The 12143-nt window shown below is 51.6% G+C and overlaps 1 protein-coding gene across 1 annotated transcript in view; it reads left to right on the top strand.

Moving 5' to 3' along the window:
- Positions 1–12143, top strand: part of LOC107112039 (serine palmitoyltransferase 3-like) — a gene marked incomplete at its 3' end in the record, with an annotated part of 111331 nt that overhangs the window by 86838 nt on the left and 12350 nt on the right. The window contains exons 5-6 of the mRNA XM_015413103.1: positions 4626–4750; positions 7966–8059. Of these exons, the coding sequence (XP_015268589.1) occupies positions 4626–4750; positions 7966–8059 (219 nt within the window). The remainder of the gene's footprint in view (positions 1–4625; positions 4751–7965; positions 8060–12143) is intronic.

The raw sequence follows: 12143 nt of genomic DNA, 5'->3' as shown, positions 1-12143 counted from the left end.
TGGGTTCGTAGCTATCGGGGGGGGGGGGACGTGCAGATCTATCCTCACAGAGGAGGGAGAGCTTATACCTGAAGGGGGGCTCTGCAACTTCCCTCGCTGCTTCTTGCTCTGACTGAGGGCTGCTTGGAGCCAGGGGTGGGGCTTGTTGCATGTGCCCACCCCATGACCTCTTTACTGTCGGAGCTCCGCCCCTGTGCGCTCCTGCAGGAAATGACCCCTGCCTTAAGGACCTAAGAACCTAAGAGAAGCTAATGTTGGATCAGTCCAATGGCCCATCCAGTCCAACACTCTACTTCTGCTGTAGAAGGTCCCACGGGGCCCTGATGTCATCCGGGAGCTCGTTCCACCAGTAACGGGCCACCGCAGAAAAGGCCCTGGCCCTCGTTGCGGCCAGCCTGGCTTCTTTAGGGCCCGGGAGAACCAGGCGGTTTTGGGATGCCAATCTTAGTGCTCCCTGGGCACCTCTGACCCTCGGGTTGTACCTTGGCTTGGGTTCTCTGGTTTTACACTTGTTAGGATTGCAACCGTGTCCCTCTTTGGTTGGCTTGGACGACTCTCTGGTTCGACAGCGGGTTCCGTTCTCAGGTGGAACGCTTGTCGTGTTAGGGTTGCCTCATTGTCCCGCGGTTCTGTCTGGATTCCCTGGTTCCGCATTGGTTCTTTGGGCCAGTTGGTTCTGTCAGCTTTGAGAAGTGTTTGGCCGGGGGCCGCTTCGCTTGCTGTCGTGTCTCTGGCTGTTCCTTGGCCTGGAGAAAGCGTGGAAACGCCTCTCCAGCAAGCAGTGGAGGGTGGCCGGTGGCACCTTGTTCAGGGACCCGTAGAATTGGTCTCGGTCCAATTCACTTGGAATTTGGGGGTTAGTTAAAGGACAGGCACAAGCAGCTTCTGTACAATTTTGGCGCAATGGGGAAAAACAGCCCCTCCTGCCCTCCGGAATGATTCCCCCTAGGGAATATCGGAGCTGCATAATCTCAGAGTCCTGGGGAATAGATAAATAAAACTTGGATGCAAATACCAAACTGGCATTGGAAACCTGGAATGCCAGTATTTGCAGCTCCCTGATATCTGGATCGGGAAAGTCCCCTACAACTGATCCATTTGGCTGGAGGAAGAAGAAGAAGAGGTTGGATTTATACCCCGCCCTTCACTCGGAGTCTCAGAGCGGCTTACAAACTCCTTTCCCTTCCCCTCCCCACAACAGATACCCTGTGAGGCAGGTGGGGCCGAGAGAGCTCTGACACAACTGTCCTTGAGAGAACAGCTCTGACAAACCTATGGCTTGCCCAAGGTCATCCAGCAGCTGCAAGTGGCGGAGTGGGGAATCAAACCCGGTTCTCCCAGATTAGAGTCCGCGCACTTAACCACTACACCAAACTGGCTCTCAACTGGAGATGATGGAGTTCGAACCCAGATGCCAAGCAGACGCTCTGCCAGTGAGCCAGAGGTCCTTCCCTAGATATAATACTAAAAAGCAGACCTACAAATGCATAAAAAGCAGGCCTACAAATGCACTGATGGCATCAGTCCATTGCAAAACAAAGACGGCCAACTCCCACGTGAACCTCCCCCACCTCTGCAGTCATCTCCAAGGGCACCTCTTTGGATGCCCTCGCCACCTAGGGCTAGATGAGTGGCGACCTGAGACAGGGCATTCTCAGCGGTGGCACCAAAAATATGGAATTTCCCTCCCCATCTGTCCCCCCTTGATCACTGTCTCCCGCCGTGGGGTGAAAACAATCCCTCACCAACCTTCCTTCCTGTTTGTGTGTTTCATTGTTTATGTGAAATTATCGTATTTAGTTGCTTTTATAAGATGTATTTTTTAAAAGCCTGTTTAATTGGTTTTCATTGTTTGCTGCCTCAGGGACCCCAAGTTGGATAGAAAGGTGACATTAAAATGTTTTAGATAAAATAAAATAATGAGAAGACATAGAATCATAGAATCACCCAGAGCTGGAAGGCTCCATAGAGGCATCTAGTCCAACCCCCTCTGCTCAATGCAGGATCAAGGGGCCCCCTGCCAAGCCTGTGTCCGGCCGCTGCTTCAAGACTGCCGGGGAGGGGGAGCTCACCACCTCCCCAGGAAGCCGATTCCACTGTGGCACAACTCTGACTGTCAAAAAGATTTTCCTGCTATCCAGCCGGTACCTTCCCGCCCTTAATGTAAACCCATTCTTGCGAGTCCTCTCCTCCGCTGCCAACCGGAACAGCTCCCTGCCCTCCTCTAAGGGACACAGCCCTTCAAAGACTTCAAAGACTAAAGGGACAACCCGGAAAACCTACAACAGCGAAAGCCCTTCAAAGACTTCCAAGAGAGCCATCAGACTGAGCCCTACGAGGAAAGGCTGAGTGCCTTGGGAATATTTAGTTTGGAGATCTCCTTCTTTGGAGGTTTTCAAACAGGCTAGATGGCCATCTGACAGCAATGCGGATTCTGTGAACTTAGGCAGCTCATGAGAGGGAGGGCAGGAAGGGTTGCCTCAGTGCTTAGTTCTTGCGGCCCTTTCTTACATGCCCAAGGAAATGCTGATGGCCACTTTGGGGACAGGAAGCAATTTTTCCTCAGGCCGGTTTGGCTGGAGATCCTGGAGGTTATTTGTCATCTTCTGGGTGTGGAACAGCGGTCACTGCGGGTGTGGAGGGGGAGGTATTTGTGAATTTCCTGCATTGTGCAGGGGGTTGGACTAGATGACTCTCGAGGTCCCTTCCAACTCTATGATTCTGTGTCCCCTCTCAACATCCTCTTCCTCAGACTGAACCTTACCAAGTCCCTCAGACTGAACCTTCCCAAGTCCCTCCGCCTTTCCTCTCCCGGCCCCCGATCATCCTCATCACTCCCCTCTGCACATTCTGTCCACATCCTTTTCCAAGTCCGTCCAGAGTAGTTTATAAACTCCAGGTGCTCGGGAGAGCTTCCATCCCAAGTACCTCGCCCTGATTCCCCTTGACAGTTCCTTACCGGCAACGGCCGTGTCCGAAGCAAGGAGACTCCCGTCATTTGTTTGGGGGCCGATGTGGGATCTGCTGTCAGGCAGCGGCTGCATGAATGTTTGATGCACCCGATAATTATTCATGGTGGTGACTCTGCAGGCCACCTTTAAGCACGTGACATCTGGCCTTGGCCAGACCGCGGGGTCCAGCTGTGAGCAGTTTAGCTTTTCGCTCCCCTCTAACTGCCTGTAATCAGAAGGGACAGCTGGATGGGCCCGGACGGGGCTTTTCCCTCCCCGCCCAGCCAGGCTTGGTCACAGGTCTCCCCGCGATAAGATCCGGCAGTGCTTCATGGTTTTGCCCGAGCACCTCACCTACCTCCCACGGAGGTGCCACTCTAATTAGAATGTGCAAAGAAAGGGCTGGCGGTGTTGCACATTCCTGTCAGTCAGGTTTTGCTTTTGCAAAACTTAAATCCGGAGTCGGCTCTCGCTGGAAAGCAGGGCCCCTTGCCATGCTGATTGGGCTGCCTGCTCATGCCGCTCAAAACACATCCCCCGGAAGCAGGACATTTGTAAGGGAGGGCACTCTTCGGGCTCCCCAAAGCAGAGCGTCAGACATGACCGCTCTGTTTTCATAACCTCCTATAGGCGGTAAAGGAAAAGAATCCAGGGCTGTGTCCTGCGATTCGTATATAAGTGTCAAGTTATTTATCCAACTGTCAAGTAATAGTAAACACTCCAGTCCAACGCTCTGTGTCACACAGTCATAGGATTGCCATCCCCCCCATGGGGGAGGGTTCCCCACTTTCGGGGACCTCAATACGTCACCGGCCACCTGGCCAGTGGGGGAGCCCTGCCCCCAAAGAGCCTCGTTGCGCCGACATGCCCACCACGATGACAACACCCAGAGGTGATATCATTGCACCAGGCACGTCACACTGGGGGACAGTGTAGCACTTGGATAAAAACTCTATAGCGACCATAGATTTTTTTTGGCCAAATGCTAGAGCATCCCCTTCCGGGTGATGTCATTGCGGTGTGCATGCTTTACGCACATGCCAGAATCTCCAAGGACCCAGGCTGGAGCCCCATACCAGCAGCCAGGTGAAACCTGGCAACCCTACAGAGTGGCCAAAACCCAGGGGCCATCAGGAGGTCCACCAGCGGGGCCAGAGCTCCAGAAGCCCTCCCACTGTTGCCCCCCCAAGCACCAAGAACACAGAGCATCACTGCCCCAGACATAAGAACATAAGAGAAGCCATGTTGGATCAGGCCAGTGGTCCATCCAGTCCAACACTCTGTGTCACACAGTGGCCAAAAACACCAGGTGCCATCAGGAGGTCCACCAGCAGGGCCAGAGCTCCAGAAGCCCTCCCACTGTTGCCCCCCTCCCCAAGCACCAAGAACACAGAGCATCACCGCTTCTTCCTGAAATGTTGAAGTGTTACTATTCGGGTTAAGCGTAACCTCACTCTCCTGACATTTTGTGGCCCCCGCATCAGCCATTTTCTGGTTTGCTCCACCTTTCGCGGCAACCATTTTGTGGCTGCGCTCACCATCCCAAGCTAGAATGCCGGATGCGCCCACAGGCTCAAGAGATCGGGGACTCCAGCCGTCGGCACTCCGCTTTCCTTTTCGTTTTTCAGCATCTGCGGAAACTTTCAAAGCTACTTTTTAATTTGTTTTAAACAGGCAACCTGGATAAGCACGTGGAGCTTGAAAACCTGGTGGCCCGGTTCCTGGGCGTTGAAGCAGCGATGGCGTTTGGCATGGGCTTCGCGACAAATTCTATGAACATTCCGGCACTGGTTGGAAAGGTGAGAAAACCTCTTGTGGTCACTGGCTTTCTCCGACCCTGGAGGCATCCTTGGGGAGGGGGGGGGTCTGTTTTCACATTAGGAGGAGAGATTAGCGGTGCTGATCATTTGGTAAAATGGGGTGGGGGCTGTACGCTGCTCTCCGGGTCTCACAGGTTTCTGCAAAAAAATAATGATAATCCCGTCTCACACAGTGGCCAGCCAGTTCCTCTGGACAGCCAACAGCAGGACATAGAGGCCGAGGCCTGATTTTTCCTCCTGGCTCTGGGATTCAGAGGATTAATGCCTCTGAATGTGGAGGTTCCTTTTAGCCCCATAGCTCGTGGCCAATGGTACACCTCTCCTCCGTGAATCTGTCTCATCGCCTTTTCAAGCCGCTTATTCCTGTGGCCATCACTACATCACTCTGGCAGGGAATTCCACATTTTAGTCTCACACAGTGGCCAGCCAGTTCCTCTGGACACCCAACAGCAGGACATAGAGGCCGAGGCCTGATTTTTCCTCCTGGCTCTGGGATTCAGAGGATTAATGCCTCTGAATGTGGAGGTTCCTTTTAGCCCCATAGCTAGTGGCCAATGGTACACCTCTCCTCCGTGAATCTGTCTCATCGCCTTTTCAAGCCGCTTATTCCTGTGGCCATCACTGCATCCTCTGGCAGGGAATTCCACATTTTAATCCCTCGCTGTATAAAGTAGTGTTTCCTTATATCCATCTTGAACCTACTGCCCATCAGCTTCACTGGAGGCCCTCGAGTTCTAGTATTTTGAGAAATGCCTGAATCACATCTCCCCTTAATCATGTCTTTTTCTCAACTGAGACGTCCCAGAGACTCTTCAGCCGTTCCTCAAAGGGAAGGTGCTCCAACCCCCTCATCATCTTGGTTGTTCTCCTCTGTACTTTTTCCAGCTCTGCAAGGTCCTTTTGGAGATATGGTGACCAGAACTGTACACAGTGTTCCAAATGAGGCCGCACCATAGATCTATACAGGGGTGTCACGGCTCAGGTGGGGAGTCACCTGACGCTGCCACCACTCTGGATTTAGGTTCCCTTGAGAAGGTAGACTACTCACCCTTCCCTCAGGTCTTTTCCCCACAGCAGCCTTCCTTCTGGCTCTGCCCTCTGGGAAGAAGAACAGCTTTCCCTGCTGCTCCAGATCTTTTATTCCAAGCCCTCCTCTTTTCCTATTGGTCAGTTTTGGCTCCAAAACCTCTCAGGGGCTTCTGGGAGTTGTAGGCCCAGCCTCGCCTACTGCTAGCCAGGCTCCCTGGGCCTAGTAGGCCTCTGGTGGCACAGCCCAGATCATGACAAGGGGCATTACAATATCGGCCATTTTTTCTCAATCCCTTTCTTAATAACCTGTAACATAAAGTTTGCTGCAGCACGCTGGGTTGACACTTTCATTGAGCTCGCCTTTTCCCTCTCTCCGTTGCAGCAAGTCCAGACCCCATGAGCCTACGCTTGAAGTTGGGATTTTTTTGTCCCTATGTGCATCACCTTACAGTTGTTCCATTACCGCCCCTCCCTTGTCTGCTGTGGGGCAGTTCAAGGAAAATTCAACATCTCCCTCCGGCGCCCTTTCAGTGGATTATGGCCCATGAAAACCTGTGCTACGATAAACGCATTAGTCTTAACACTAAGAGCCAGTTTGGTGTAGTGGTTAAGAGTGCGGACTCTAATCTGGGAGAACCAGGTTTGATTCCCCACTCCTCCATATGCAGCTGCTGGTGTGACCTTGGGTCAGCCACAAGTTCTCTCAGAGCTGTTCTCTCAAGGGCAGTCCTCGAAAGAGCTCTCTCAGCCCCACCTACCTCCCAGGGTGTCTGTTGGGGGGAGGGGAAGGGGAAGGAGTTTGTAAGCCGCTCTGAGACTCCGAGTGAAGGGTGGGGTATAAATCCAATCTCCTCCTCCTCCTCCTCCTCCTCCTCCTCTTCTTTCTGACTTTGCTGCAACAGATTAACACAGCTGGTTGAATTTGTTCCTTCAACTAGTATCCCAGTAAATCCCAAAATGTTCTAGCAGGCACTGAGATGCCCATAAACTCTTGTTTTAATATGTAATAACCAGCCCAGCGTTTGTCCTCGCCCGTAACAAGTTTTCCAGGTGTACCTTGCAGTATAATGGCAAGGCAGTGGGGAAAGGCATAGATGAAGTAAAGAAATAATAAATAGCTGAAGACGGGGGGGGGGCGATAAATGGTAGGTCGTATGGTTGGTGGGTGGGAAGGAAAGAAGGTAGTAAGGAACGGTGAGGATATGGGGATTGACAGGAGGAGAGAAAGAGGAAATAGCATAGGGGAGGGGATGCAGGGGAAATGAGGTTAAAAAAAACCCCTAGCCCTTGAAAGTTCCTCACCGTCCAGCTGAGCCACGGATTTCCTGGGTAGAAGCTGCCAGGCAGAGGGAAGGAGGGAAAGCTGAAGACAAGGAGGCAGATGACCAAGCTGGGCGGCCGCGTCAGTCTGTCCGTAGCAGCAGAAAAGAGCAAGACTCCAGCAGCACCTGAAAGACGAACACAATTGGTGGGCAGGGGAGGAGCTCTCGTGACCAGACTGTATAGGGTTTTGAAGGTCAGAAGAAGCGAGCCGCGACTCAAGAAAGCTCCTCCCCTGCCACAATTTTTGTTAGTCTGTCAGGTGCTACTAGGTGTTTCATTGTAATGGATGAATCGGGGAGGGGGTGCAGCTCAGCGGTAGAGAAGAAGAAGAGATTGGATTTATACCCCGCCCTTCACTACCCAAGGGAGTCTCAGAGCGGCTCACACTCTCCTTTCCCTTCCCCTCCCCGCAACAGACACCCCGTGAGGGAGGTGGGGCCGAGAGAGCTCTTTCGAAGACTGCTCGTGAGAGAACAGCTCTGAAAGAACTTGGGACTGACCCAAGGCCACACCAGCAGCTGCATGTGGAGGAGTGGGGGATCAAACCCGGTTCTCCCAGATTAGAGTCTGCACTTCTAACCACCACACCGAACTAAAGCATCTGCTTGGCATGCAGAAGGTTCCAGGTTCGATCTCCGGCATCTCCAGTTAGAAGGACCTGGCGGTAGGCGATGTGAAAGACCTCTGCCGGAGACGTTGGCGAGCCACTGTCAGTCTGATGGACCTCGATGGACCGGTGGTCTTGTTTCAGTATGAAGCAGCTTCATGCGTTCACGTGAATACTGTCAAGTGGACCGACATGCTTCTTCTCGTTCATTGTCCTTTGTTATGTGTTCCCACAGGGGTGTCTTATTTTAAGCGATGAGTTGAACCACAGCTCTCTCGTTCTTGGCGCAAGGCTTTCGGGTGCTACGATCAAAATCTTTAAGCACAACAGTGAGTATGAATCGCTGGGTGTGTCGAGCCAGCAAGTGTTGCGGTGAAATGTAACTGAACTGGTATGCACATGCAATGCAGGGTTTTCTTTCACTTATATAGGAATATATCAGGAGATAACATCGGTTTAAAACGTGTGTCAGTGGGGAAGACATTTTTACATGCTCAGTGCTATTATGTGTGTGGGGGGGGGGGGATTCTGTGAACTAGTCATGTTGATGTGTGATTGTCCCTGGGTGCGGTTCCCAGCACTTTCTTTGGCTGAACCTTCACTGACTATTGCCAGTTTGGTGTGGTGGTTAAGTGCGTGGACTCTAATCTGGGAGAACCGGGTTTGATTCCCCACTCCTCCACTCGCAGCTGCTGGGTGACCTTGGGCAAGCCGTAGTTCTGATAAGAGCTGTTCTTGAAAAAGAGCCGTTTCTGTCAGAGCTCTCTCAGCCCCACCCACCTCACAGGGTGTCTGTGGTGTGGAGGGGAGGAGAAGGGAAAGGAGTTTGTCAGCCACTCTGAGACTCCCTTGGGTAGTGAAGGGTGGTATATAAATCCAATCTCCTCCTCCTCCTCTTCTTCTTCTTCTATTAGCTACAATTTTGGAGGGAGCGAAGAACGGATCACCGACATCCGTGCACTTTGTACCGCCAAACTCCTGTTACTTCATACTGCTAAATCACTGAACCAATTTCATTTGCAAAGAGTAGTTACGATTCTGTACTCCGTTATAGCTAGTGGGCATACTGACACACACACCCCATGGCTTTCTTGACCCTCATTGTGCCAACTGCTGTTTTCCAAGTAAATTCATAGACCTAACACAGTTCCTCTGATATGGATTCTCCTAGATTTGAATAATCTGGTTCATGGTATATACTCCTAAATGACTGGTCTTCCCCAGTAACTTGGTTAGCCAAGCAGAAACCCAAGGAAAGCCTTCACCAAATGGTTTTCAGTGGGCTGCAATGCTGGTCCTGGGATTCCTTTTTCTGACATAGTTCAGAGCAGGAAGCGTGTGTGAGAACCAGTCTGGTGTAGCGGTTAGAAGCACGGACTCTAATCTGGGAGAGCTGGGTTTGATTCCCCACTCCTCCACTTGCACCTGCTGGTTTGACTTTGGGTCAGTCACAGTTCTTCTCCTCCTCCTCCTCCTCCTCTTTCTTCTCCTTCTCCTCCTCCTCCTCCCTCTCTTTCTTCTCCTCCTCCTCCTCCTCCTCTTTCTTCTCCTTCTCCTCCTCCTCCTCCCTCTCTTTCTTCTCCTCCTCCTCCTCCTCCTCTTTCTTCTCCTTCTCCTCCTCCTCCTCCCTCTCTTTCTTCTCCTCCTCCTCCTCCTCCTCTTTCTTCTCCTTCTCCTCCTCCTCCTCCCTCTCTTTCTTCTCCTCCTCCTCCTCCTCCTCTTTCTTCTCCTTCTCCTCCTCCTCCTCCCTCTCTTTCTTCTCCTCCTCCTCCTCCTCCTCCTCCTCCTTCTTCTTCTCCTCCTTCTCCTCCTTCTTCTTCGCCTTCTTCTCCTCCTTCTATTTCTTCTCTCCTTCTCTTTCTTCTCCTTCTCCTCCTCCTCCTCCTCCTTCTCTTTCTTCTCCTCCTCCTCCTCCTCCTCTTTCTTCTCCTTCTCCTCCTCCTCCTCCCTCTCTTTCTTCTCCTCCTCCTCCTCCTCCTCCTTCATCATCATTATGGCAACGGTTTCTTTATTGGTTCTTTCTTGTAATCAGGCTCGGGCAATCATTTGTGAACTGATAATTTAAAACATCTGTACAAAGGGCTAAATTGAAAGTGACCTAAACAAGCATGTTCGAAAACTATATAATACACTGGCTCGCTGACACATAAAGTCCAAACATTTCCTAGTATTCTGTCTGCTGTGACATCAGGTAATTCTGAATGGAAAAATGAGGAGGAGGCTGGATGCGGGAGGGGGGTGTTTCCACCTCAGCCTCGGAGGAGCCCCGAGCACCTGGCCCGTAAATTTGTCAATACTGAGAGAGCCCTGCCCTCCTCTGTGTATTACTGAACGGTTATTTGGTTAATGATTTATTGCCCCCTTAATAATTTTAATTTATCGTCTCCTCGAATCACTGAGCGTTTAGTATAGATTCGTATAGGTATAACGTACCTGCTGGTTAGGAAGAAGAAGAAGAGGAGAGGAGATTGGATTTGTACCCCGCCCTTCACTACCCAAAGGAGTCTCAGAGCGGTTTACAAGCTCCTTTCCATTCCTCTTCCCATAACAGACACCCTGTGAGGTGGGTGGGGCTGAGAGAGCTCTGACAGAAATGGCTCTTTTTCAAGGACAGCTCTTATCAGAACTATGGCTTGCCCAAGGTCATCCAGCAGCTGCGAGTGGAGGAGTGGGGAATCGAACCCGGCTCTCCCAGATTAGAGTCCGCACACTTAACCACGACACCAAACTGGAGTCAGAGAGAAGCTCCCAGGTTCGCCAAAGAGAGATGTATCATTTATTGAAGAAGAAGAAGAAGAAGAAGAAGAAGAAGAAGAAGAAGAAGAAGAAGAAGAAGAAGAAGAAGAAGAAGAAGAAGAAGAAGAAGAAGAGGAGGAGGAGGAGGAGGAGGAGATCGGATTTATACCCAGCCCTTCACTACCCAAAGGAGTCTCAGAGAGGCTTACAAACTCCTTTCCCTTCTTATGACATCACATCCTTACTGAGCTCCCACCTTCATGATCTTCATTCTCAGAGCATAGTTTCCTAGACTAGCCTAGAGTACATGGGATCAGATTCTGATATCAGAGTGTCTCCTTTCTTGCAGTGTCTCCTTTCTGGGATTGCCAGGGGCGGGGGATCCCCCAATTTTGTGGGCAGCTGGCCGGTGAGAGGGAATTGCCCCCCCCCAAGCAGCGGAAGTGACTTCAGCAGGTCGGCGACTTTCGGGAGGGTGACAGTCTGGATTTTGGGCAAAACTCTATGGTCTGATGCCAATTTTACCGTAGAGTTTTGCCCAACGTCTAGCACGTCGCCGCCACCGACGTGCCACCGTCACTTCCGGGTGACGCAGTCACATTGTGTGCAGTGTCACTGTTTGGGGGGAATGGGGGGGGCAAGGTCACTTCCCACTCCTGGAACGTCCCCCCCCCCAATCGTCCCGCCAGCGAGCGAAAGGGACCTAGCAGCACTACACCTTTCTGGCTTCTATTGGTAACATCACTTAAGGTAGAGAGGGTTTTCTTCCCCCACCCCAAAGGGGGGATCCCTCTCATGCGAGAGATGCAAAGTCTGGGGGGGGGGGCGTTCACGGTGCTGAAAACAATCTTCCTTTTTTGAGCCAGGCCCATAGCCAGGATTTCATAATTAAAGTTGTAATTGTGCATAAATTAGTTTGGTCTGGAGCCCTCCTTCCTGAGCTAAGGCAAAAATGTGTGAGCCGGAGGCTAAAGAACTGTGAGATGGCTCACACTAACTCAGCTTAGAGGGAACACTGGTGTAGTGTAGTGTAGCCAGTTTGGTGTAGTGGTTAGGAGCACGGACTCTAATCTGGGAGAACCAGGTTTGATTCCCCCACTCCTCCACATGCAGCTGCTGGTGTGACCTTGGGACGGTTACAAAGTTCTTTCAGAGCTGTTATCTCAAGGGCAGTTCTCGAGAGAGCTCTCTCAGCCCCACCTACCTCACAGGCAATGCTCCGTCTAACCTGGGGAGTCCTGTGAGCAAAAGTTCTACTTTGTGAGCTGCTGGCATTAAGGTTGTGAGTGAGCGATATGGCTGCTGCATAAATCAGTTTGCTCTGGAGCCATGCTTCCTGAACGGAGACAAGAATCTGTGAGCCAGAGGCTAAAAACCTGTGAGCCAGCTCACACCAACTCAGCTTAGGGGGAGCACTGGTGGGGGGCTTGGCAGGACGTCGAGGGGGCCAGGCCCCGAAATGCCCCAGTGTAGCTGCGGGCCTGCTTTGAGCTGTACGGCTTCCTGAAGCCTGCAGTGTTCCCTTATCGTTAAGATATTGCTCTGAGTAATCTTGGGCTTGGAATTTGCAAACTATTAGTCAGACCTAATTGTGTGAGTATAATTACTGTGAGTACATCAGTAATAAAGTTTTCCCAACACATGGCTGATACTTTTAATTCATTTCAATTAATTAGT

This window comes from Gekko japonicus, unplaced genomic scaffold (genome assembly GCF_001447785.1).
Source record: "Gekko japonicus isolate JY-2015 unplaced genomic scaffold, Gekko_japonicus_V1.1 scaffold3379, whole genome shotgun sequence".
NCBI lineage: Eukaryota > Metazoa > Chordata > Lepidosauria > Squamata > Gekkonidae > Gekko > Gekko japonicus.
Note: the sequence above shows the minus strand (reverse complement) of the source record. Positions and strands in the feature narration are given on the sequence as shown.